General features: G+C 40.0%; 1 protein-coding gene across 9 annotated transcripts in view; it reads left to right on the forward strand.

Moving 5' to 3' along the window:
* Nucleotides 1-26796, forward strand: part of ASAP2 (ArfGAP with SH3 domain, ankyrin repeat and PH domain 2) — a 317096-nt gene that overhangs the window by 108600 nt on the left and 181700 nt on the right. For 6 of the 9 annotated variants that reach the window (XM_033936956.1, XM_033936958.1, XM_033936962.1 and 3 more), the window contains 3 exons: nucleotides 10816-10977; nucleotides 12633-12762; nucleotides 22577-22662. In XM_033936956.1, coding sequence (XP_033792847.1) covers nucleotides 10816-10977; nucleotides 12633-12762; nucleotides 22577-22662 — 378 coding nt within the window. The remainder of the gene's footprint in view (nucleotides 1-10815; nucleotides 10978-12632; nucleotides 12763-22576; nucleotides 22663-26796) is intronic. The other 3 variants (XM_033936960.1, XM_033936961.1, XM_033936964.1) reach the window with 1 other exon arrangement.

A 26796-nucleotide genomic window follows, 5' to 3' on the forward strand; every position in this document is an offset into this window, starting at 1 on the left:
TTCAAGGCGGATTACAAAAGGTTAGTTTAAAAAAGACAGAGTTACAATGATTAGCTAGAGAGGTAAGTTGTAGGTCTTATAAACATTTAGCAGGTTGTTGAGGGTGAGGTGGTTTGTCAAAGAGTTAATAGGTGGTCATAGTGGAAGTTCTTTTGTTATTATTAGTGCAGTAGTGGGTAGATCAAATGTCAGTTTTAGAGTTACTAAACGGTCGTGATGTTATTGCTGCTTCAGGAATTTCTTGAAAAGTTTGGTTTTTATTTCTTTTCTGAACGTCCTATAGTCTGGGGTGGTCATCAAGAGGTTGGAGATCTGGTTGTCCAGTCTTGCGGCTTGGGTGGCTAGGAGGCCGTCGTGTAGTTTTGTTCTTTTTACTTCCTTGATTGGGGGGGGTATGAATGGGGCGTGCGTTTTTCTTTGTCTTGTAGTGGGTGCTTGGATGAGGCGATTGTTCAAGTATGATGGACTGTCTCCGTGTAGGGTTTTGAATAATATGCAGTAGAATTTGAATTGGATTCTTTCTTGGATTGGAAGCCAATGTGAGTTGATGAAGGCTTCAGTGATGTGGTCATGTTTTTTTAATGAGTAGATGAGTCTTAAAGCTGTATTTTGGATTGTTTGGAGTTGTCTAATCGTAGTTGCAGAGCAAGGAAGGAATAGGATGTTGCAGTAGTCCAGTATCCCTAGTATTAGGGATTGTACTATAAGTTGGAATTGTGTTCTTTCAAAGAATTTTCGGACTTGTCTCAGATTTCTCATGATTGCGAATGATTTCTGAATTGTTTTATTTATTTGCGGTTGCATAGTGCAGCATCTGTCTATGGTCATGCCAAGTAGTTTTATGGTGGTTTGGATGGGATATTTGATTGCGTTTATGTCTAAGTTGGTTGTGGTTTGGATCTTGTCATTTTCGAGAAGGATGAATTTGGTTTTGTCTTGGTTGAGTTTAAGTTTGTGATTTTTCATCCAGGTTGAGACTGTTTCAAGTGTTTGGTGAAGTTTGTCTGTCATGTTAGGTTTAGAATGATCGTATGGGATGAGGATGGTGATGTCATCTGCATAGCTATAGTTGGTTATGCCCATATTGTCCAGATGCGTTCCTAGAGAAGCAGTGTAGAGATTGAAGAGGGTGGGGGATAGTGGAGATCCTTGTGGTACGCCGCAGGGGTTTGACCAGGATTCTGACTTTTCTTTGTTTGATTTTACACTGTAGGTTCTGAGTTTTAGGAATCCTTCAAACCAAGAGTATACTTTATCTGAGATGCCTATTGCGTCTAAGATCTGTAGAAGGATGTTGTGATCCACTAAGTCGAATGCCGCAGTTAAGTCCAGTTGTATGAGAAGCATTTTTTTCCCTGTGCTAAGGTGTTGTCTGACGGTATCCATAAGGGAGCCTAGTAGTGTCTCTGTACTGAAGTTTGTTCTGAAGCCTGATTGCATGGGGTGGAGTAGGTTGTGGTCATCTATGTAATTGGTGAGGAGTTTGGCTACTAGGCCTTCTATAATTTTGACATATAGCGGAATTGAGGCTATAGGTCTAAAGTTAGATGGGTGGTTTTGTGGTGCTTTTGGATCTTTTTGGATTGGGGTGATGACGATTTCGCTGAGGTCAGCAGGGAATGTGCCTTCTGTGAGCGTGAATTGAATCCATTGAAGAATTGTGGTGCGGAATTTTACACTGGAGGTGGTAAGGAGATATGAGGGGCAATGGTTGAGGTCACAGGAGGCATGGCTGTATTTTTTGTAGAATTTGTTGAATTCTGACCATTGTATGTTGGGGAATTGAGTCCAAATTCTGTCTGCTGCCGTTGCCTCTTTTCCTGGAGGGTGGATTGTGATTGGGCTTTGATGGGATGGGTTAAGGATGAGAGTGGTTCTGGTGTTGGTAATTTTGTTCTTGAAGTGTTCTGCTAGGAGGGTGGGTGAAGGTGGAGGAGTATTCGTGGTGGTTGTGTATGGTTTGGTGTCTGTTAATTCTTTCAGGATTTGGAATATTTTTTTGGAGTCTTGGGTTTCCGTGCCTATGAGGTTAGTATAGTAGCTTTTCCTCTTATCCCTTAGTTGATTTTTGTATTGTTTGTTGATTTTTTTCCATTCGGTTTTTGTTTGATCTTGGTTCTTTTTTCTCCATTTTCTTTCTAATCTTCTACACTGTCTTTTGAGTTGGAGTAATTCGTTATCAAACCATTGGTCTGATTTCCTGCTGGTTCTGGTTTTGGTTTGTAGGGGGGCCAGATCATCAAGGATGTTGGTGGACACATTTTTCCAGTGGGAGATGAAGTTTTTTGGGTCGTAGTCTTGTATAGTTTCGTCTACCTTTGACCAAAAGATGGTTGGGTCGATATGTTTGCGTGTGGTATATGTGGTTTTTTTTGATTGGGGTGTGTGTTTGGTCATGGTCCAGTTGATGTTGAAGTTGTATGTGTAGTGGTCTGACCATAGGGATGGGGACCATGTTCCGTTAGGAGTTTGGATTGCTGGATTGGATGGTTGGTGAGTCATGAATGCAGCAATGTCCAGTTGATGACCTTTTTCATGGGTGGTTTGTGGGTTTAGGATCTGGAAGGATAAGGCTTTGAGGAAGGATAGACAGTTATTTGCTGGTGTGGAGGTTGTGTCTTCTAGGTGTAGGTTTAGGTCTCCTAGGATGAGGTTATATTCTGCTGTTAATGAGTTTTGGTAGATGAAGTTTTCAAATTCATGTCTCACTGTGGTCCAGTTTCCTGGTGTTATGTAGCAGAGCAAGCAGTTTAGTGAGTTTTTTAGTGTTGGGTTTGTGAGATGACACGCTAGGAGATCCATTTGCGGGGTGGATGTTTTTTCAAGTATGTTTAGAGTTAGGGAATTCTTGATTATTATTGCTAGTCCTCCTCCTCTTTTTTTTTCTCTGCAGGTTACTGTTATTTTGTATCCTGGCGGGCATACTTCTTTTATTCTTGGGTCTGTGTCTGAGGTTAACCAGGTTTCAGTGAGGAACAGGCAGTCAAGTTTTTCTGTTTTTATCCAGTTTTTTATGTTTTCTGTTTTGGGTCCTATCTGAATGCGCCTTATTTCTTTTTTTGTTATGCCTTTGTAGAGTGGATCAGGGTATTTAGAGAAGAGGGTTCAAGTAATTTGGAGAGAGAGCAGATTATTCTTATGTTGGTGAAAGCAATTCTGAACAACTGTACTGATATGAGCATGGTATGTGAACTTGCTATCAAGGGTAAAACCTAACAACTTTAACATGGTTACAACTTTGATTGGTAGAGATTTGATTATAAGGGGAGCCTGAATTGATAATCCTTCTTTGATAGGAAAGATCATTAATTTGGATTTTAAGATCATTAATTTGGATATTAAGGGACAACATGTTCGTGTCTAACCATAATTTAACTTTCTCCAGTTTCTGATTGTTATTTCATCTGGATTATTAAAGTCGTTCGGATGGATTAATTGGCCATCGTTGGCATATACAAACATTGTGAAACCAATGGACCGACCTAGAGTTAAAAGAGGTGCTATAAAGATTTTGAAAAGTAATGGTGATAAGATCGAGCCTTGTGGGATGCCATGTTTGTTTATGAAGGATTCAGAAGATGCTGTGTTAAAGACTACCTTTGAAGACCTTTCTGCGAAAAAAGAGGAGAACCAGTCCATAACTTGATCTGTGATTCCAATTTCCTGAAGATGTGATAATAAAAGCTTATGGTCGATGGTGTCGAACGCTGAAGAAAGATCCAAAGAGATGAGCAGAACTGACTGGTGGTGATCAAGGTGATAGAGTATCTTTGTGGGCAGGCGTATCAGTGAGAGTTCTGTAGAATAATACTGATGGAAACCTGTGTGGTTAGGTTGTAAAACTTTGGTTTTTTTTAGTGAAGTCTGCAATTTGGTGTAAAACAATTTTTTCAGTGAGCTTAGCTAAAAAGGGTATGTTAGCTATTGGCTGGTAATTTGAAACTTCCTGGATACTAATTTTGTAGTTTTTGATCTTTGGGTAATTAATTGATTCTTTCTATGTTTTGGGTAAGGTTCCTGAGGCTAGACTTGTTCTGACCAAGTCTAGGATGTAAGGGCCAAAAATTGAAAAGAATCGTTTCAAGAGGAATGGAGAAATTGCTTCTGAGCTAGTCTTGGAGGTTCCAGGTCAGGTCTTTGACCCTGATTTTGTCTTTGTATGCAGCTTACTAGAAGCACAAAGTGTTGTCTGCTCTGTCTATGAGCCAGCTGGTCAGTGATCAGAGGCGTTTTCTCTTTAGAACGAGGCCTTTTGTCAGTCATTAGAATTGCAGGAATTGGAGGTCCAGTTAGAAAAAGACTGGGACAACTGAAGCACCCATCTTGCGTCCTCCTTGGAGGAATCTGGGTCTCGGTTTGGGGCAGGTGACTAGGAGTTAGTGATAGCCCTAGACCAGGGAGAGGATCTGACTATTTAGACCGGTGGATCTCACTGAGCTTATTACAGTATCTTTGCAGGAGTTGGATCTAGAGTCCCCGCAAAGTGCTGGTGCTCAGCTCTTGCTGCTAAGCATCAGTGCGCATGTTTTCCTTCACATCCAGAGATTACTAGGATGATAACAGAGCATTGGGATTCACCAGCTAAGGCAATTATGAAATTATATCCCATGGCTTCTGATTTTCATCAATTGTTATCACGCCTAAGGTGGATTCTCTGGTGGTACAAGTTACTAAGAGAACTTGTGCTTAATGAAGGGGGAGTGGTCCTGAAGGATATGCAGGATTGCAAGCTGGACTTAATCTGTAAAAGCTAGTTTGAGGCATTGGCCTTAAATCTGTGGCTTCCTTTGTGGTACGGGCATGCCATAAGATGCTTCAACAGCTTCTTGCCACGGGGGGGTAGGGTTGCTCCCCCACCCCATGATACTGGATGGGGTGGACTATGTGGTGGCCACCATTTATGACATGCTCAGAGTAATTAGTAAAGTGTCAACTTATTCAGTTTCTGCCTGCAGAATACTCTGGATCAGACAGTGGGTGGGAGATTCAGTATGTAAGGCCACTTTGAGCAAGCTCCCTTTTAAGGATCAGACTGGACAGTAAACCATGAAGTTCTGGTAGTTCCAGTCGTGGTTCCTTTTGCAGTTACAAAAAACAGTCTTATGGGTCAGCTGATTCCTCATCTCAAAGGGCCTTTCAGGGCTCTAGACAGAGGTTTGGAGCCATTTTTAGTTCTTGGAGCTACTATTTGGTTTGGCTACTTCACCTCGCACCTGCACCAAGGTAATGGTAGTTGCAACAGTGTATCTATGCAGAGCAGGCATACAGGTTCAGTTGTGTTTGGATGATTGGTTGATCAGAATACCAGCTGCAATGGAATGTCGCTGAACTGTGTCTCAGGAAGTCCAGCTCTTGCAGGATCTGGAGTGGATTATAAATTTCAGAAAGAGCCACTTGGAGCCAACCATAGTCTGGATCATTTGGGGGTTCTGTTCAACACAGTAGAGGGCTGCATTTTTCTCCTGTAGCCACGCAAACTGAAGCTCAAATACCAGATTATGGAAATCTTGGTGAGGCCAACTCCTACTGCATGGCATTACTTGCAGGTACTAGGATCCATGGTAGCGACCATAGAGGTGATTCTGTGGGCAAGGGCCCACCTGCATCCCCTTCAGAGCACACTGCTGGCACATTGGTCGCCTCAAGGACTCTCTCCAGTTATAGCCTGGACGGTGGAGGTGTGCCAGAATCTACAGTGATGGCTCCAGCAGAAGTTATTATCCAGAGGTCTCTTGCTCTGCATAGAGTCTTGGGTGATGCTGAAGACAGACGGCTGGAATGGGTCATTGCAAGGTCATCCAGTGCAGGGGCATTGGTTGCCCTCATAGAGGGCATGGTTCTGTTCTATCAAACAATACCACTCCCTCAAAAACACCACAGCATACATACACTCATGATAAGCATTACTGGGCTTCCTAGAGAAAATACTGTAAGCCCATTCGAGGAGGTTTTTTTATGCCAATGAAGTAACTTACCCCTGTGCAGTTTCCCACCTTTATAGTCTTATTATTGGCTGGTGGGGGAGGAGTTCTGAGGCTTTTTCCTACCTCATGGGATTTTGGGCTTTGAAAGTTGGCCTAGGTGCTAGATCTTTGGTTTTTGAACATTGTCGCTGCATATTTTCTCTGGGAAGCCCAGTAATGCTTATCATGAGTATATGTATGCTGTGGTGTTATTGAGGGAATGGTATTGTTTGTTGTATGAACCTCATATACTTGTGTTGTTGGTTCTATTCTATTTCATCTCTATATCGCAAAATTCACTATAACAAAATAGGGCTTAATGTGGTTTACAGAAAAACTTATAAAAGGATAATACAACAGTTTATCTTTAAGAATGAACTAGATGTTTTGGAAAATCTGGAGGTGGACATTAATTATTGGAATGAGGCCTCACAAATTCTTAATTCCATGTTGTCAATATGTAGGGAACCTTTGGACACATCTAATTTCTCTAAATTTATAGGATCATTATTGATAGAAAAGAAAAAAGTTTCAAAATTGTATAAAGTCATAAGAGAATTTTGAGGGTGAGAGGGAATTTTCCTTTGATGATATTTGGTCGGAAGATTTGAATGTAAACCCTGGGGAAATAGATTGGAATACATTTTGGTTGTTTTCAGCAAGACCCACAATGTCGGTCTCTACATGTCAATCTACATATTTTATAATGCATAGAGCTTATTGGACCCCTACTAAAATTGCAAGGGTGTTGCATTCGCCTTCCGACTTGTGCTGGTCTTGTCGCCAGAAACCTGGGACCCTCTTGCATCTCCTATTTGCATGCCCTAACCTGCAAATCTTATAAGTCCTTTGTATTGCGCTCCTCAAATCCAGATGTCTCATTGCCTACATCAGGGGTGCCCAATACGTCGATCGCGATCGACCAGTAGCTCAGGAAGGCAACGTGAGTCGATCGCGGAGCCCATCCCGGGCTCCGTGATAGACTCGTGTTGCCGTCTTGATCTACGGGCCGATCAGCCTTCCTCTCCAGTGTTCTCCCTAGGGCCTTTTAGCTGGGCGGTCCGCCCAGCTGTCATCTGCCGCTGCTGAACATTAAAAAAAAACCGGCTTGGAGATTTCAGCCCGTAGCGAACTTATGCTCCGGGCTCTAACGTGTGCATGCCGGCTTCTCTTCTCTCCGAAACGGAAGTTATGTCCGGGGGGGAGGGGGGAGAAGGGAAGCCGGCACGCACATGTTGAGAGCCCTGAAGCAAGCGTTCGCTACGGGCTAATGCGGGAGACAGGTTAGTGAAGCATTTGTTCTTCTTCCTGCCGGGTCCTGTCTACTTTTTGTTTCCGCGAAGGCAGGACCCAGCAGCATTTCCCCCAATAGGTTGATCACGATCTTGGGCTGATCAGCCTTCCTCTTCCAGACGGCAGAATTGACGTCTGGGAGAGGAATGCTGGTTGGCCGAAGCAGGGAGAGCTTGGGGCCTGTTATTGGTGGCGTTTGGGTCCTGGTCCCTGATGGCAATGGCAGTGGCAGTGGCTTGGGGGAGGGCAGGGAGAAAGAAAGAAAAAGGGCAGGCAGGGAGACAGAAGGAAAGAAAAGAAACAGAAAAAAAAGAAAGGGAGGCAGAGAGAAAGAAAGGGCAGGGAAGAGGAAGGAAAAATTGGGGGAAGGAATGAGGTCTGGAGGAGAGGAAGCATATAGGCTAAAAGAAGGGAAGAAAGATTGTATGCACAGTCAGAAGAAGAAAGTGCAACCAGAGACTCATGAAATCACCAGACATGATAGGAAAAATGATTTTATTTTAAATTTAGTGATCAAAATGTGTCTGAATTTATATCTGCTGTCTATATTTTACACTAAGGTCCCCTTTTACTAAACTGCAATAGAGGTTTTTAGCGCAGGGAGCCTATGAGTGTCGAGAGCAGCGCTGGGCATTCAGCACAGCTCCCTGCGCAAAAAACTGCTATCGTGGTTTAGTAAAAAGGGAGGGGGGTATATTTGTCTATTTTTGTATGGTTGTTACTGAGGTGATAGTGCATAGAGTCATCTGCTTTGACCTCTTTGAAAAACCCTGGAATAGGAATGATAATTAACAGTTTCTATGCGTACAGTGTGCTTTGTGGTTTTTTTTAATTTTATTGTTGGTAGATCATTTTGACTTGGTCATTTAAAAAGTAGCTCGCAAGCCCAAAAAGTGTGGGCACCCCTAGCCTACATCAATCAAAAAAATATTTGATTTCATGATTGCAGTAGCTGTTCATCATATAGTATGTAACTGGAAGGATAACTCTAAGCTTAACTTTTATGAATGGTGGAACCTTCTCTGTGTATTAAGAAAGTATGAAGAAATAATAGCATTCAAACATAATATAGCTAGCCTCAATAAGACTTGGGCTCCTTTTAGATGAATTTTGTAAGGAATTGAGCACTAATCTTTCATGACTTCATTATACTGTACGGGAATTATGCAGCTTATTATGATGTATTATAGTACTATTGTTTATATGTATAATGTTGTTTTTGCTGATAAAATGTTGGGGAAAAAATAAAAAGAATGAACTAATGAGGTTTGAAATAACAAAGTTTAATATTTTTATCGAAAAACTAAATAGGTATTACAGCCTCTTAGATAAGGAGGAGGATTGTTCCAGTGAGAGAGAAAAACAAAAAAGCCCTAGAAAAAAATGTCTTAAACATAGGATATGACGGCATGTTGACATAAAAAGATCTACCCTTAAAAAAATCTACTCTATTCTGTCTAATTTATTTATTTTTATTTTTAAAAAATTATTTATAACCCACCATCAACAGATTGAAGTTGAGAGCCTTTTGGTTAGCTCTGCAGTTCTTCCAGGCGAGATTGCATGGCAAATTGGTCAGAGTCTTCTCCGACAATGCCACAGCCATGGTATATGTCAATAGACAAGGGAGCCAAGATTGTTTCATTGCAGGTAGAGGCCCGATTACTGTTTCACTGGGTGGAAGCCCATCTACAAGCCATCACAATGGTTCATGTAACAAGAGTGGGCAATGTCCAAACTATCTTGGCCGACAGACCTTGCATCCGGGGAAATGGTTCTTGATACAGAGAGCATTCAATTGCATTGTGAAATGCTGGGGGTGGCCGACATTCGATCTCATGGCCTCAGCAATCAACAAGAAAGCCCTTCGCTTTTTCATTTGAAGGTCCGAGCCAGAAAGCAACAACCATGTTCTGGTACAACCATGGCCAGTGACAGCACTATTGTATGTGTTACCTCCATGGCCAACAATAGGCTGGGTCCTTCGAAGGATAGCAGCCTATAAAAGTATGGTAATCCTTGTAACACTGGATTGGCCACGTTGTCCTTGGTATGTGGATCTAGTCCAGATGAAGCGGGAATGTCTCAGACTACCACTGCACCAGGATCTTCTGTCCTAGTGGCCTATAACCCTAGAAAATCCAGTATGCTTTGGTCTTACGGTATGGCTATTGAGCGTGCAGCATTAGCATGAGCAGGATATTTGGATAGGGTTATCAGAACTCTTCTGCAATTGAAGAAGCCAGCGCATATGCAAAAATGTGATCACTCTTTAGGCACTGGTATAAAGAGAAGCAGTTAGACCCCTTATGGGCTTCAATTTCCAAGGTTCTGCAGGAAGGTTTAGAAAAGGACCTGGCGGTAGGATCTCTCAAGGTTCAAATAGCCGGGCTTTCACGTTTCAGAGCTTAAGTGGAGAGAAGATCTTTGGCCTCTCATCCTCAAGTTTCTAGGTTCTTGAAGGGAGCTTTGAGGCTCCGCCCTCCAGTACAACAGCCAGTTCCTGCATAGAATCTCAACATTGTGTTAACGGGCTCTTGCTATAGCATCGTATGAACTGCCATCGGAGGTATCTCTCATAAATCTTACTGTGAAGATAGTCTTCTTATTCACGATCATATCTGCTATAAGGGTTTTGGAACTGCAGGCGTTATCTTGCAGAGAGCCTTTCCTCAGATTCACAGAGGCAGGGGTGTCCTTATGCACCGTGCCTTCCTTTCTGCCAAAGTGGTTTCGGTGTTTCATGTCAACCAAGAAGAGCGGCTAAAGGCAGTCTACAGGCAAGAAGAAACGGGACAAAATTTTGAAGTTGCTGGCTGTCAGGAGAGTTGTTCGTCATTATCTTGAGGTGACAAATTAGTTCTTCTCTCAGTTCACCTATTTGTCTTGACCAGTTCTAGCCGTCGGGGAAGACTAGTCTCTAAAACTTCCATTTTCCAATAGATCCACATGGCTATTTCCTCAGCATACATTGGCTGTGGAAAACAGTTGCCAATTGCCATGAAAGCTCACTCTATTAGAAGTGTGGCTTCTTCCTGGGCAGAGGCTAGGGCAATACTGCCCGATGAAATTTGTAGAGCAGCTACATGGTCTAATGTGCATACCTTTACAAAATTTAACAGAGTGGACATGATGGCAGTGGCTTTTGGGTCCTCTGTGCCAGTTGCAGGCTTATCTGTTCTGCCCTAGACTCTAGGGACTGCTTTGGTACATCTAATCCGTAATGAATCGTATGCTGTTTGCACAGGAAGAAAGGATTAGGTTCTAAACTTCATTATCCTCTTTCCTGTAAAACAGTATATGATTCCTTACTTCCCGCCCTGTTAGATGTCTGTTATGCCTGTGTTGGCTTCTAGGCTGGGAAGAGAGTATCTATAGGTTTGACTTGAGGCAGTGAAGTAAGAGAAAGAGAGTCCTTCGAATACCAGCATATTAGAGCAGAGATCGATATCAGCACATTGTTGTTTGTTGCCTTGATGGTTTGTTGTTTTATTAACTTTTGTTTATCTGATTGGTGAGTTCCCCAAGCCACTCCCCTTGTTTGCATTTCCTCTCCTAGGATTTCTCACTTGATATGGACTGAGGAGAGGGAGCGCTGCCCAGAGACACAAGGGGGTGGAGAGAAGAAAATGATTGATGTCTTCTGCAAGCAATTTGCGAATTGGGTGCTTAACCCCCGTAAGGAATCGTATGCTGTTCTACAGGAAAGAGGATTATTGAGGTAAGAACCTAATCCTTCCTTCCCTTATATCTTTCACCTGCCCCCTATTATCACACTTCTATCTTCTGTATTCACAGTTCTTCTCTCACTTATCTCCTTCAAATTCTCCCCCCCCCCCCATGGCTTCTCCCACATGGTTCTACCATGCCCAGTATTTCCCTGACCACTCTTTCTCTCTCTCACCCTACACTTGTAGCCCAGCATCTCTCGCTCCCCCCTTTCCCATCAGCGCCTCCCCGCCCCCTCTTGCTTGCCCTCTCTCCTCTGCAGCTCAGCATCTCCCTACAAGTGCCATTTCTTTTTCCAAGGTGGTAGCAGAGCAGCTGTTCTGAGAAGAGGATGCAGTGGAAAACATAACCTTTCCACTAGAAGTTAAAGCCAAACAAGCCCCAACAGTCTTACTTACTTTGCTATGAGTTACACTCCTTCCCTGGGTTGTCAGAAAAATGTTGCACATACCAGGCTTTTACTTCCTGCTTAGAATGCCACTGGAGCTGAAACTAAAATAAGTGCCCCGTGCTTTCTTGACCTTAGGAAGGAGCACAGCTCAGTGCAAATTAGAGAAGACTGTTGAAGCTCTGCTTCCTGCTGTTGCCATCAAAGCTGTTGCTATACTTTCTCCAGCACCATGTCGCACCTCCTGGGTCTTTGCAACACACCAGTGTGTCAGGATACCTTGGTTGAAAATTACTGCTTTAAAAAAAGCTAGCATAATAGGAGGTCAAATATATATATTTTATGTGTGATTACTTATACATTACATTAGTGACTTATATTCCGCCTGTACCTTGCAGTTCTAAGCGGATTACAGTATAAGGTAACTGGACGTTTCCAGGAAGTTACAATTTAGGGGATGCTTACAGTTCTAAGCGGGTTATAGTATAACTAACTATAGAGTTGGTGTAAATGTTCACACCTAGATTGCCAATAATCATACATAAATTAAAATATTCTATAATTAATACATGTAATTGTGTGCCCTGCCCATGTGAACATCAACCTGTAAAATTTGCACAATAGCATTTAGTTGGATTATTTGTTTTTGTATGTGTTCACACATACACGTAAATGACCAGAATGTAATTTATGTATGTACTTGCTGCCTATACCTATGTGGCTCTATATATATAATCCAAAATGCAAGAGGTGGAAAAGCCACAAATAACCAGGATGAGAGCAGGAGTTCAAAATGAAGTCACTTTATTAAAAACACTAGGGCATCCATTCATCTGGATTTTGCTGTTTCATTTTTTTATATAGTGTTTTGAATAAAGTGACTTCATTTTGGACTTCTGCTCTCATGCTGGTTATTTGTGGCTTTTCCACGCCTTGCATTTTCGATTTGACTTGGTTTGCCACCGCTTTGTTTTTCTGGTTTCTTCTTTATTATAATCCCTCCACCACCTAAGTTTCTAACTATAGTGCTGGTTAGGTATCATCAAATTTTCAGATAATTTTTATGTGCAAACAAAAAGCATACTTATTTTTAAATGGTATAAGCTTCACATAGATAAAGTATATATGCCTTAACAAGCCTAGGCACCCTGTGATACAAGTATCTTTCACATGACTACACAGAACTGTTTATATTAACAGCATTATGAGATTTTAGTGGTTGACAAATGGCAAAGTAGATATTTTCCTTTTATTTTTAGTACAAAAATAGAAAAAGAGAAGAAAGAACATGCAAAGCTCCATGGAATGATCCGGACTGAGATTAGTGGGGCTGAAATTGCAGAAGAGATGGAGAAAGAAAGGAGATTTTTCCAGCTTCAGATGTGCGAGGTAATCCTAGAAAAGCAATAAGTTTTCCTTCACAAAGTTACTGGTGAGTGGCTGCCTTATAAAAAATCATTGGGGCTGATATTTAGCGGAAGGCAGCTCAGCTACCTCCCATGGTCAGCAGCAAACCTGGAATTCAGTGCTGGGGCCATATCCATCCACCTGCATTCAATTTCCAGCCTAAGTTCAGACGCAGTAGACATAGCAGGCCAAGCCGATATTCATCAGCTGACTGTCTTAAGTCATATCTGCCAAAAATAGACCTGCCTAAATAACATGTCAACCTAGCTGCTAGACTTAGCTGGGGCTGACTGACTATGTCATGCAGAAACCAAGAAAAAGTGGTGAAGGGACACTGCACATCAGCCTCGAGAAAAATCAATTTATTAAAAACATATTAAACATTTGCAAGCCTATTAGAGAGTCTTTGATCCTTTTTATATTGGACCCCAGCATGGTCCATGTTTCGGCTTTTAGAAATAGCATTCCTCAGGGGTGTGCTTGTAATCCAGTAGATGGCGCCAATGTACTGGAGAAAACTGAAAAGGATAGCTCTCATTTTGTGAAAATTAGCTTGCAGACTATCTAGTATCAAATCCAAAGCGCTGCAAATGTGTGCATCTGCAAACAGCGTCAGCGTTGACATATTTTGGCAGCTGCTTAAACTGGTTTCTGTACCTCATAGGTCTGAGCCTCAGTTTGCTTCTTGTAGTGCAATGATAACTCAAAAGTTTTAGTTTTATTTCATTTCTGACAGTTTTTCAGCAGCAGATTACATGTGTATTCTAGAATTCTCTGAAAGTTTCCACTTAGCATTGTTGTGATTGTATTGTGACTAACAGTATATCATCAGTTGTTTTGATAGAATAGGAGCTTGCACTAAGTGGCCTTGTGAGCTTGCACTAAGTAATCTGCACAATTTACTATTCTTCTCACAGAAATTGTTGATCTTTGAATTTTAGTTAGCCAGATTTTTTTTATCATTTTGTCTTGAGTTTTCTTCAGCCTGCATTTATACAGCTAACCTTGCCTTATGTACTGTAGTAAGTGCAATACAAAATATAGCAAAACCAAACTGCCTACCATATGTAGGTATTCCCTTTGATTCTTCTTCAGCTTTGTCCAGAAGTATTTCACTCCTGGAAGATCTCATGTATCTGATCTTCATTTTGGAAAATAGCTAAAGACTTTCACTTCGCAGTTGGAGAGAAAAATTACTAGAGTTTGAAGTTTTTAGGCTCTTTCAAAATATATATAGATGCCCCAGAAAACACAGCAGTAAAATGCAGAGAAGTGTTTTGCATAGAAGATAACTGCGCATAACATAATGAATGAATGATAATGTTATGTATTGCTGTACCACGATGTGCTGTGAAGCTCTATTAGTTACCGCAATGTCATGTAGGGGTTGTTCTACCTACAGTCATACCAAACTCATAACACCACTACCCAAAGCTGTATGAGGTCTTGTTCTGTCATATCCTATTAAGTGATTCCATGCTTTTGAGTACTATCATGCTACCCTATGTATTGTCCTATCATGTCATGAACTAAAATGTACTGTCATGCTCTATGTTACTATACCCTGTTATGTTTTATTATATATGTAAACTTGTAACCCATTCTGAGCTCTTCTGGGAGGACGGGATATAAACCCAAATTAATTAATTGATTTATTATGTAATAAAGACACAGATATTTTTATAGCCTTAAGTCTCAAAATATTCCTAGATCACATGGCCCTCTGACTGCAGACATTATTCACATTGAAGAGAATCTTTTTGTTGATATAAAGTCTCTTACTTAAAGGCTGCTGCTTCATGGCAGTTATGTAAGCAGAGAAAACACTAGCACCAGTGTCTCGAGCAAAGCCAGGCAACTCAAGGCATCATCATCTATGAGGCCTAATACTTTTATCTTTTTTGAGGACATTCAAAATAACTAGTCCTTCCAGTGATAATTTTTCTCTCCCAGTGGGAGGAGTTCTGAAGTTTTTCAGTATCTTCTGTCTACTAACAGCAAGAGACAGAGAAAAACTCTAGCAGGAGAGGAGCTTCAGTAATGGATCTTTCAGAAAACCATATGAGTGTAGGCTAGAATTGGACAGTTCAAGAATATGCTGGGGAATGCTCATTCTTCCATGCTGCTAATAGCCAATATGTCTCATGAATTCCCCTTTACTGTGATTAAAGGAAGATTATTCACCCAATTATCTGTTCACTGATCTTAATTGCACGGTTGCTGGATGCTCATTAGGAGGTTAAATAGACCATTTACCAAAGAAACCATGTCAAAAAGAATAAAGTAAAAGGGTTAAAACCAGATCTGTGCAAACCTGTTATTGCTGTTTGCCACATGAAGTGAGAACTTGCTGTAAAACCCAGATGTAGTGTGGAACCGTAAGAGAGAGGGAGTTACTCTGAAAAATGGAGAATTACATGCACCTGGCTTTTGGTGTTGTGAAATTAATAAGTTTTAAATGAATATTATATTTCAATAATTTAATTGGTAACGGCTTGTTTTGAGAATGCTGTGGAGAAGAAATTATATTATAGAAAACATATTTAAAAGGTTTTCTGAAATCTTATCTTTCTTCTCAAAATTCTGTGATTTTGTAAATAAGCTCTGTCTGACATGTCTAGATTACATAATATAGTTTATTTGAACATATGAAATTATAACAGTAACATAGACCCAAGAATATGTAAGCTTTAATCACTCATCTCTCATTCTCCCTAACTGCGTTTCGCCCACAATATGAGAATCCTTTGATCTCATCTTTAGTGCTTCCCCCTTCCTTTCCATGGTATCATACACAAAGGTGAAACAGGCCTTACACTTGCTGAACTGTAAAAATGTGCTAGAATGTTATATGACAAGAACACAGCTGGTTATATCCTTTGATCCTAATAGACTTAAGAAGTTCTGATTAGCAGACTGTATATCATAGTTCTCCAGCCTGGCAAGATTGCAACTGGATTAGTGACATCGTTACATTTAGAGCGATAGTGATGTATGTTAGTCGCCCATCTCGGCTCACTTTACATTAAAGAAATTTGTAGAGCCTTCAACATGATAGTTCCAGTCACATCTTGGTTTCCCATTACTTTCTAGTCGGTACATTTGAATAAGCAAAATCTTTTCAGTTACAGGTCAGCTCTGAGTTGCTTAAGAATCTAAAACTAAATGAAAATATGGTAAACCTCAACTGTGTAAACTGATCCCTCTTATGTAAATAATTCAGCTCACTATTCAACAGAGAAAGCAAATTTGCTGACATGTAGAAAAAAGGATAAATCAGACCAGGGGCGTACTATAGACACACGCAGCTCTGCACAGAGAAGAAAACAGTCCCTGCTCGAAAAAGCTTACAATCTATACAGCCAAGACATACAAACAAGATGTCATGGATACAGTTAAGGGGAACGGTTAATCAGCTGGCGGAGTTGGAGGGCACAAGAGTAAGGTTAAGGAATGAAGGCTATATTAAAAAGGTGAGTTTTCAGTCTGCTTTTAAACAAGGGAAGGACACTTAATTTTGGATTCAAGTTGGGAGGGCAGATATCTCCCTCTCCTGTCTGGGCGATCCAGCCTCCCCCCAGCAATCGGGTGTCTCAAGCCCCCTGCTACCACTGTAAACCTTTTAGAAAGCAGATCTTCTCTGGCAGCGCTGCTCAAGCCAGCCCCACAGCCTTCTGAGCAACTTCCTGTTTCCGCAAATGCAGAGTACATCAGAAGGAAGGCTGTTGAGCTGGCATGGGCAGTGTGAACCAGTCATGCTACTTGCTGCCAGTAAAGATATGCTGTTTAAGGAAATACAGAAGTGAGAGGTTTCAGAAGTTTTTAGCTGGTAGGGCTTGGGGATCTGCACCAACTACTTCATAGATGTGCTGCTGCGTAGACAAAGCAGAACTACTTAATAACTACTTCTGCTCAGTCTTCACCCATGAAGCGCCAGGATCCGGACCTCAGCTACAGACAAAGGGGTGCTCGGAGGACCCATTCCGGGACTTTGCATTTACCGCGGGCAATGTCTACCATGAGCTATCAAAGCTAAAAGTGAACAAAGCTGTGGGCCCAGATAATCTACACCCCAGAGTACTTCGGGAATTGAGAGATGTCCTAGCAGAACCGTTAGCCGAGCTTTTTAATCTTTCCCTAAGCAAGGGAAAAGTACCCTTGGACTGGAAAACTGCCAATGTTATTCCGCTCCAGAGGCTGAAAATTACAGACCAGTGAGTCTCACATCAATAGTATGTAAACTTATGGAAATGTTGATCAAAAACAGATTGGACACATATCTGGATGATGAAAGACTAAGGGATCCCCACCAACATGGCTTTACTAAGGGAAGGTCTTGTCAATCCAATCTGATAAACTTCTTTGACTGGGTGGCAAAAAAACGGGGTAAGGGAGAGTCCCTGGACATCGTGTATTTAGACTTCAGTAAGGCTTTTGATAGTGTCCCACACCGGAGGTTATTGAACAAGATGAACGCGATGGGCCTTGGAGAAACACTAACAGCATGGGTAGAAGACTGGCTTAGTGGCAGACTTCAAAGGTGAACGGTACTTCCTCAAACACGTCGGAAATGACCAGTGGAGTACCAGAGGGCTCGGTCTTGGGCCCAGTACTATTCAATATCTTTGTAAGGGATCTGCCTCAGGGACTTTGAGGCAAAATTACATTATTCGCTGATGACACTAAACTATGCAACGTTGTGGGCAGCGCGGCAGACCTAACGGCACAACTATGCCCGGCACCATGGAACAGGACCTACTTTTACTAAAACAATGGTCCAGTACTTGGCAACTGAATTTTAATCAAAAATAAGCCCCTCACATTCAATAACGTCAAAATAATATAATAATAAAAATGGAAAAGCAAAAAAGTGTAAATGTCAGATATAGACATAAACAATTTACAAAACTTTATTCATTTCAAAAATATTATAATATGAAAAGTATCATTAACTTAATAAGACTATTATAAAATCAGTATAAAGATATATAAAAGACTCAAGCCCCACTAGCAAAAAAATGTAAGCTTCATGATCATGAATGAAAAAGGGATCCCAATAGCAAAAGTTTCCACCCTTTAAATACTTTTAAATCTAGAAAATATCATCTATATAAACCAAGAAGAGTGCTCAGAAGCAAAAGCATCAATAGTAGAATGAATATATACAATTTTAAATGTATAAAACAAACATGTATGGTAGCATAACAGCTTAAAAGATGCAAAAATGATTATATTCAATAACAGTTACAGACAAAGCAAACACAGGCAAAAAAAGCACATAAAAGGGTCACCTGACAATCAAGTGAAAATATCGTGCAAAAAATAAAGAGTTCAATCAAGTAAAAAGTGAGAACAAGTTCAGGCAAAATCCGAACAAAAATAAAATTTAAAGCAAATGTCCTGAAAGCAAAGCAAGTCCAAAAAAAAGAACCAAAGAAAGAAACAAAGTCCTTAGAATCCTAGGACTGAAAATCCTGTATACTAAAGTCTTTGACGTAAGGTAAGGGACCACCATGTATACACCAGAAGTTCACAGTCAAGAAGCCCACGAGCAAGAGGGGCAATTCTAAATCAGTCATGAACATTCTTCTTAACTCATTCTTCCTCCTTCCTTGACACAGGCCATGTTTCAAGCTTTCTTTTTCAAAAGGAAGAAACACCACGGGCAGAAAGTCGAACCACGGCTCATCAGAGAAAAGACTCGCCGTCACCACGCAAACGTCTGGTGTATCCGTGGTGGTCCCTTACCTTACGTCAAAGACTTTAATATACAGGATTTTCAGTCCTAGGATTCTAAGGACTTTGTTTCTTTCTTTGGTTCTTTTTTTTGGACTTGCTTTGCTTTCAGGACATTTGCTTTAAATTTTATTTTTGTTCGGATTTTGCCTGAACTTGTTCTCACTTTTTACTTGATTGAACTCTTTAGTTTTTGCACGATATTTTCACTTGATTGTCAGGTGACCCTTTTATGTGCTTTTTTTGCCTGTGTTTGCTTTGTCTGTAACTGTTATTGAATGTAATCGTTTTTGCATCTTTTAAGCTGTTATGCTACCATACATGTTTGTTTTATACATTTAAAATTGTATCTATTCATTCTACTATTGATGCTTTTGCTTCTGAGCACTCTTCTTGGTTTATATAGATGATATTTTCTAGATTTAAAAGTGTTTAAAGGGTGGAAACTTTTGCTATTGGGATCCCTTTTTCATTCATGATCATGAAGCTTACATTTTTTTGCTAGTGGGGCTTGAGTCTTTTATATATCTTTATACTGATTTTATAATAGTCTTATTAAGTTGATGATACTTTTCATATTATAATATTTTTTAAATGAATAAAGTTTTGTAAATTGTTTATAAGTCTATTTCTGACATTTGCACTTTTTTGATTTTCCATTTTTATTATTATATTATTTTGATGTTATTGAATGTGAGGGGCTTATTTTTGATTCGACTAGTTTTTGCCCTTCTTATTTGTATATTAATTTTTTTTCTCTCTTTTTCTAGGTTGTTTATATACATTAACTGAATTTTAATGCCAAAAAATGTAAGGTAATGCACCTTGGTAACTGAAATCCATGCAGAACATACATCCTGAATGGTGAAAACCTAACAAGAGCTGCAGCAGAACGGGACTTGGGAGTAATCATCCGGGATGATATGAAAGGTGCCAATCAGGTGGAGAAAGCGTCAGCAAAGGCTAGACAAATGCTGGGATGCTTTAGAAGAAGCTTTATCAGCCAAAAGCCTGAAGTTATACTGCCGTTATACAGATCCATGGTGAGACCTCACCTGGAGTACTGTGTTCAGTTTTGGAGGCCACATTATCAAAAGGATGTGAAGAGAATGGAGTCGATTCAGCGAATGGCCACTAGGATGGTTTCAGGACTCAAGGATCTCCCATACAAAGAACATCTGAACAAGCTGTGTTTATATTCTCTCGAAGAGCACAGAGAAAGGGGGAACATGATAGAAACATTCAAATATGTCATGGGCCGCATTGAGGTGGAGGAATAAATCTTTTATCCTAAGGGTCCCACGGTGACAAGAGGGCACCTGCTAAAACTCAGGGGGGGAAAATTTCATGGGGACACCAGGAAATACTTCTTCACCGAAAGGGTAATTGATCGATGGAATGGTCTTCCACGTCAGGTAGTTGAGGCTAGTACCACGCTCGACTTCAAGGGACCATGGGACCATCTGGTGGGGTCGCTCCAGAGGAATGCTTAAAAGATGGATTCTCGAGGAGGGAGGGTTCTTGAGTGGGTAGACTTGTTGGGCCGTCGGCCCTTTTCTGCCGTCATACTCAATGTTTCTCTATGCTGCTAGGTGGGCCTGAAGCCAAAGTGGAATGCATACAGTATATTACATAAAAGGAGGTACTACATTTGCCGAGTACCTACTTTTATGCACATTTAATCACTGGCAAATTTATGAGCATCTAAAATACTGCTCTACATGCTCAAGTCACTTATGACTTGAGCATGTAGAGCAGTAAAGGCCCACCTGTGGTTTTGCTACTGACTCTGACTTCCCAACCAACCTTTCCAAGGTCTTGACTTCTAAGTGTTTCATTAGATTGAGGGAACTCATAAGGGAGCAACTGAAAGCTAAGTTGCAAACATACTCTGAAAAACTTGTTTTCTTTCTTGACTGAGAGAGCTGTTTATGTTGTTACTGTTGGATGATTTTAACTATTTTTATATACAATTTATCCTATCTAAAAAGTACCCCATTACAAATATGCAATTTTATTATATTGAAATCCCATATTAGCTATTTGCACACTACGTTTTTATATACTTTCAAATTTTAGAAGCATTAATAGCTTGAAACTTAGAAATATACACCAAAAGAAAAGGAATAAACATCATAATCCAAATAATATTCAAAATGCACATTTCCCTATAAGCAACCAATAATTTTAGAAGACAATACATTAGGAAAACAGAGGCAGTAGATCAAATTTTCAAAGAAATGCATACTTCTTTTCTTTGCTCTATTTGTACAGGATAACCTTGAATAGAAATTTCAGTTAATAATAAGAAACTTTGAATTGAAGATGTTTCAGATTATATTGACAAAATCCAAAAATATCACTCCAAGACAAAAGCACCACACAAGCCAATAAAGCTAGCTTATTACTTAAGTGAAAGAAAAGCCTCAGACAAACAGAGAGGTGTACCCACACTCTTCCACCCAAGCATCATAGGCAAAAAACTTTCACACAAATTTAAAGTAAGCAGGTGGGAGCAAAAAAAATAGCCAAGAATGATTAATAGTAAAAACCACTGAACACAAATAAGCTAGGCCGACGATCGTTTTGTGGCCGGTAACCACTGCTTCAAGGCCTTAGCGCCAAATCCAAGCTATCCTATAATACAAAACACAAACACAAACCCAAAAGGGAAATGAAAATGCTCACCTGCTGAAAGTTGAAAAAGAGCAAAAGCTCATTCAACTACTTACAGTATGTAGATTCTAACTGCTGCTTTCAACCACAACTTCCAAAGCATTGTTGTGGGGCTTATAACCACGTCCAGCCCTGTCAGGAGAAAAATCATGTGACAGGTCAGCTGACTGTGAACCAGTCAATCCGGGCAGACCATGTCGGCTCATTCACAAAACAGAATGATTGAAATCACATAAGCTAGAAACAGCTGATGCACAAAAGAGAGCATACTAGAGAAATGCTGCAGACAAGATAAAACTAAAATGATGACATGATTAACTGTAGAAATGCTTACGGGATTCAATAAAAGTAGAACCAATTGATGCTTGCATTTAATCCATGGGGTTGCACAGCCTGAAGCTGAAAAATCCAAAATTGCTTCCGCCCCCTAGGATGAATGGGAATCTGATCATATTACGGTATATTGATACATAAACTGTATATTTGCTGTGCAGGAATATCTGTAGTCCAGAAAATAAATGAATTGGCACTTTTGTCTAAATTTGATGGTATCATGAAAATGTAAAACAGCATCTGGAGAATTTTTATGATTCAGCAAATTTAATATTCCAAATCAGTTGAACAGAATATTGTCTTCCCTTCTATACATGTGGCTTATATACCAAAACTACAACAGCTGCAGTAGGAGATCAAATATACAGTAGGAACAAATCTGACCTGCAGTGGCAAAAGGAAACAAGTACTTATTTTTACTGAAACACTTCCTTCCTTTTGCCATTGCAGGACAGAAATGTCCAGGAAATGATACCAAAAATGAAATGAAGATTCACAGCCAAAGCAGCAAAGAAATCTGGGCCTTTTTTTTCATTTGGTAGTAAAATATTTTCAATTGGGAAGCAAAAAGATAAAATGAGGCAGTTTATCCACATTCTTAGCACACAGAAGAGAGCTCTTAGTTGGTTCATTGGAGTATTTTTTCTTTAGCACTTGTTCCACATAGTGTTATCTGAAATTTTGAAAGAAACTAAAGATTCTTCCCCTTCATTTTGAAGGAAGAGGTTATTAAATATTTAGGAATTTGGATACAGAAAACGTTGGAAGGGATGATGAAAGTAAATGAAAAATCTATATATTCCATTGACAATCAGTAGTTTGTTCTAATTCACAGATTTCTTCCCTTCCAATGTAAATTGCACTTCAAATATCTCATCAATACTTCCCTGTAGAGGACTTCACCCCTCCCTCCTCCCCTGCTATATCTTCTTTCACGTTGCCTTAAACCTATTTAGGCATAGAGCGACTCACAAATCGTAGATTAGATTATCTTTTCTTGTGAAACTTGTGCTTTGAAAGATTTGTTAACTAATGTGTTTCATTTCAATAGTATCTCCTGAAGGTAAATGAAATCAAGATTAAAAAGGGAGTCGACCTGCTTCACAATCTGATCAAATATTTCCATGCACAGTGCAAGTAAGTTTGGTGGTTTTTTTTTTTTTTTTTTTTAGATCTTTGTATGTCTACTGCAATAGCTTCTGTTAAGTGTAAAATGTTTATTCTCCAAGGTGAAGAAGGCATTATATTCTCAAGTGTGGTTGATATTATCCACAGAACCTGGTATGGACACTACCAAGTGCATGATCATTTTATAAGAAAAGCTACATTCCAAGTGAGAAGTTTGAGAGAGAGCAAGTTGTGAGTACCTCAGAAGGAGACTTCATAAGAGCAGATAGTATACCATGTTAAGATCCCATGTAACAGAAACCTGAATACGCGGTATAAAAAATCTTTTAATAAACTTGAATAATAATAAACTTGACACTTGATAGACAGTCTAATATAGTTAAGTCCCTTCATGAATCTGGATACCAAAGGTTGAATAGATAGGTTTCTTGTCCAAGGGAGTATGAAATACACTGATGGCACTTAGATGTTCTCCCATAGAGTTGGACTTTAGGCCAAAATTAGAGAGATGAAGAAGGTAGTCCAGTATGAATGGAAGTGGACATGTGACAAGTTCAAGAGAATGTAAGAGGTAGTCCAGTATGAATGGAAGTGGACATATGACAAGTTCAAGAGAATGTAATACATGCCAGGTAGAAAATCTAGTCCATTTGAAGTGATAACATTGCTGCATTGAAGATTTCACTGATGCTTAAATGACAGCAGATGCCATAGAGGAGGGGTGAAAACCATGCTGTGAGTGCTTATGAGCTAGTGTTCAGATTAAGGAGAGAGCCATTGTTCTCTGTTAGTAGCATTGTGAATGGTTGCAAGTAGTTGGATTCCTGGGTCAAGAGCTAAGTGGGAACCAAGGTTGATGTGGCCAATGAGGTGTTATGAGGATCATTATGCCTTGATCTTGGTGAAGTTTGAGTAAAGTCCTTTCTATGAGAGGGATTGGAAGGAATGCTTAGAGGAATCTATTCCCCCATTTGATGAGGAAGACATCCTATTCCAGGTGATTGGGGGGCATATAGTCTGGAGCAGAAGAGTGGAAGTTTGTGGTTGTGAGTGAAAGAAAAGAGATCCATGTCTGGAGTTCCCTATTTGGAGACAATCTGATGCAAGATGGTTGTGTTGAGAGACCATTCATGGAGCTGAAGGACTCTGCTGACTCTGTCTGCTAACATATTTTGCTTACCTGCTAGATAAACCTCTCTTATAATAATGCTATGAGTAGTAGCCCAAGTTCAAATCTGGATTACTTCCATGCAGAGAGGGTGCCCACTTTGCTTGTTTAGATAAAACATGGCAACTTGATTGTTGGTTTAGATGAGGACTACCTGTTGTCCTGAGAGTGTTGTGTATTGCTTGGAGTTCAAGGAGATTTATATGGAGCATTTGTTCGTGAGAAGACCAGACTCCTTGAGTGTGCAGGCTGTCCAAATGAGCACTCCAACCTAGCATCAATGCATCTATTGTGAGGAGTTTTTGATGGCATGAGGGCTGAAAGGGAAGAACTTGAGTAAAGTTATAGGGAACCATCTACCACTGGAGGGAGCAACAGAGGTTCGATGTGACCTGGACTGGAGCAGAGAGATATCTCATAGCTTGAGACTTTGGGTCAACAGGGTCCACTGTGGAATTCTGAGGTGAAGATGTGCAAATGGAGTGATATGTATTGTGAAGTCCATGTGGCCTAGAAGACGTAGCATTTGGTGTTGATATGCATGGTAGGGTAGAGATTGGCACAAGTGAACCAGATTGTCAACTCTGCTGCAGTAGAAAAACTTGACCTTCAGTAGGGTCTAAGGGAGCTCCTGTGAATTCTAATGTCTGGGATAGATGTAGATATGATTTTTGATAAGTTGATGGCAAACCCTAGGTGCTCTAGGAGATAAACTGTTGCATTGATGACAATATTTCTCTTTCCTTCCATAATATAAGAAAGACACAATGTCTTAAGTTGACCTTCCCCTCCTCTCATCATGTTCGAAGCAAAAACTATTCAAGACTACCTTTGAATCCCTTGGTCCCAAAGTCTGGAAAAGCCTACCGCTATATTTATGTCAGGTCCCCTCCTATTACAGCTTCAGAAGAATATTAAAGACTTATCTTTTCTCCTTTTAATGACTGATCGCTATCCGATATGCTTTCTAGAATCTAATTATTAATGTGATCCCAAATCTTATTGTAAGCTGCAATGATTCCTCGTTGAAAATTGTGGGATATAAGAAACTAGCTAGTAGCGATGATGAAGCCTTGATCAAGCAGTCATCTAAGTAAGTAAAGACATGAAATCCCTATGAACGAAGGGCTGTCACCATTACCACAAGGTGGGAAAAGCACCGGCATACATGCAGTATGGTCACTGCCTCAAAAAATTTAAAGTGAGAGTGCATTTGGTAGTGTTCGTACTGGGTTCCATGGATGATGTCACTCTCTTGAGAATATATGCCCACTGTTCTCGGAGAACACCTGCTGCAGGTAAGTATCTTTGTTTAATAATGATGAATATAGTGGAAATTCAAAGGGAAGGAGATATTGGAAAATGTCTCCCTGTTGTGTCTTCCTTGGTGTTTTATTTTTAACTTACCTGTTTAACTTGTTGACAGTACTAATTGGAAACAGAGAATGTGCCGACAGAAAAAAAGCAACAAAGTCTACCCAATTTTCTCATTTATACAGATCTTATTTGTCTTATGATTTTTTATTTTTTTTTTAAACTCTCCCTCCATTGTAAAGTCCCTTTGGGAGAAATTTCATAAGTGACTTGAGCATGTAGAGCAGTGTTTTAGATGCTTATAAATTTGCCCATGAGTAAATGTGCAGAAATGTAGGTATTTAGCAAATGTAGTGCCTCCTTTTATGTAATATATATACATAGTTATTCCAGAGGCAGAGAATGGGTGGAATTGGCACTTTTTTACATGCATGCATATGCATCAATTTCTACTGGAATATGCGCTGACACACTTAGCCTTTCCTCAGAGTAAATGAGGGACAAGTATATCCCAGTTCTACAGAAGTTTTTATTACTTCACAAGTAACTACAAGAGGTTCGGCATGCCACATTTTCTAAGTGTCAGTGAGAAAGAGAAAAAGTGAAGTAGGTTATGTCTGTACAATCAAAGCAACCTTATATTTTTTGAGTCCTTTATAATCAAAGCCAATAACCTTTCAAAATGGACATCCTGCCCTACCTGTAGAGAATCAGATGACATTTCTTTCTTCAGCAATAGGATCAGATTCTTAAGTTCTTAATGCCATACAAATGGGCCACTATCTCAGGTTTTAGTCTGTGTCACCAGACTAACCTTTGGCAAGGAAGCAATGATTTTATAATGCTTTTTTAAAATAGCAAATTACTGTAAAAAATAAACCCAACTGGGTAGGGAACTAGAGAGAGTAGATGGTAAAAGTGTTCATATCCTCATTCTTGCCTCTTCTTATCCTCCATAGATCAAGGATAGGGAGACTGGTTATATGTATTATCTCCACTTACATTTTGCTGTGTGCTCATTTATACTGTTGATTAATCATAGTTATCTTGTCTAGGTACAGCATTATGATAAAATAATTGTAAAATGATTAGTAAATGTTTTGCAATCTGTCTTTAAAAAAAACCCTATAAACCTTGTCTAGTAGAGAAAATGATCCCTAGTTTTCATGTGGGTAGTATCAGAAGAACAGTGGAAAAGACTGAGGGCAATTCTTTATAAGTGCGTCTGATATGTACTTGCCCAAATTGCTACTGTGTAATATCGTGTGTAAATGGTATAGCAAACAATTGAAAGGGGTTACACATGTGGGAGGAGCATGGACAGGACATGAGGGTGTCGCCCATCAAGTCATGTATCTTATATAATAGTGGAGACTAAGAACTCAAGTTGGCCAATAAATTTTAATGAAAGTCCAGCACATAGCGCAAATTGAAACAAAATGGAACAAGGACCCGACACGGGCTGTAGGCAAACGGGCGCTGGTGTTAGCCATAGTCAGCCTATGTGGCTTAATACTATTGCAGGCGAACTCAAAGGTAAAGTTTTAAGCTTCTTGCACACTACTCATGATTGGCCACTTTTTTTTTATATAGTTGTGTGTTTGGCAGTTTAGTGGAGCATATTGAGATTATGATAGACCCCTGATACAGCCAGTTTTAAC

This window comes from Geotrypetes seraphini, chromosome 3, assembly GCF_902459505.1.
Source record: "Geotrypetes seraphini chromosome 3, aGeoSer1.1, whole genome shotgun sequence".
NCBI lineage: Eukaryota > Metazoa > Chordata > Amphibia > Gymnophiona > Dermophiidae > Geotrypetes > Geotrypetes seraphini.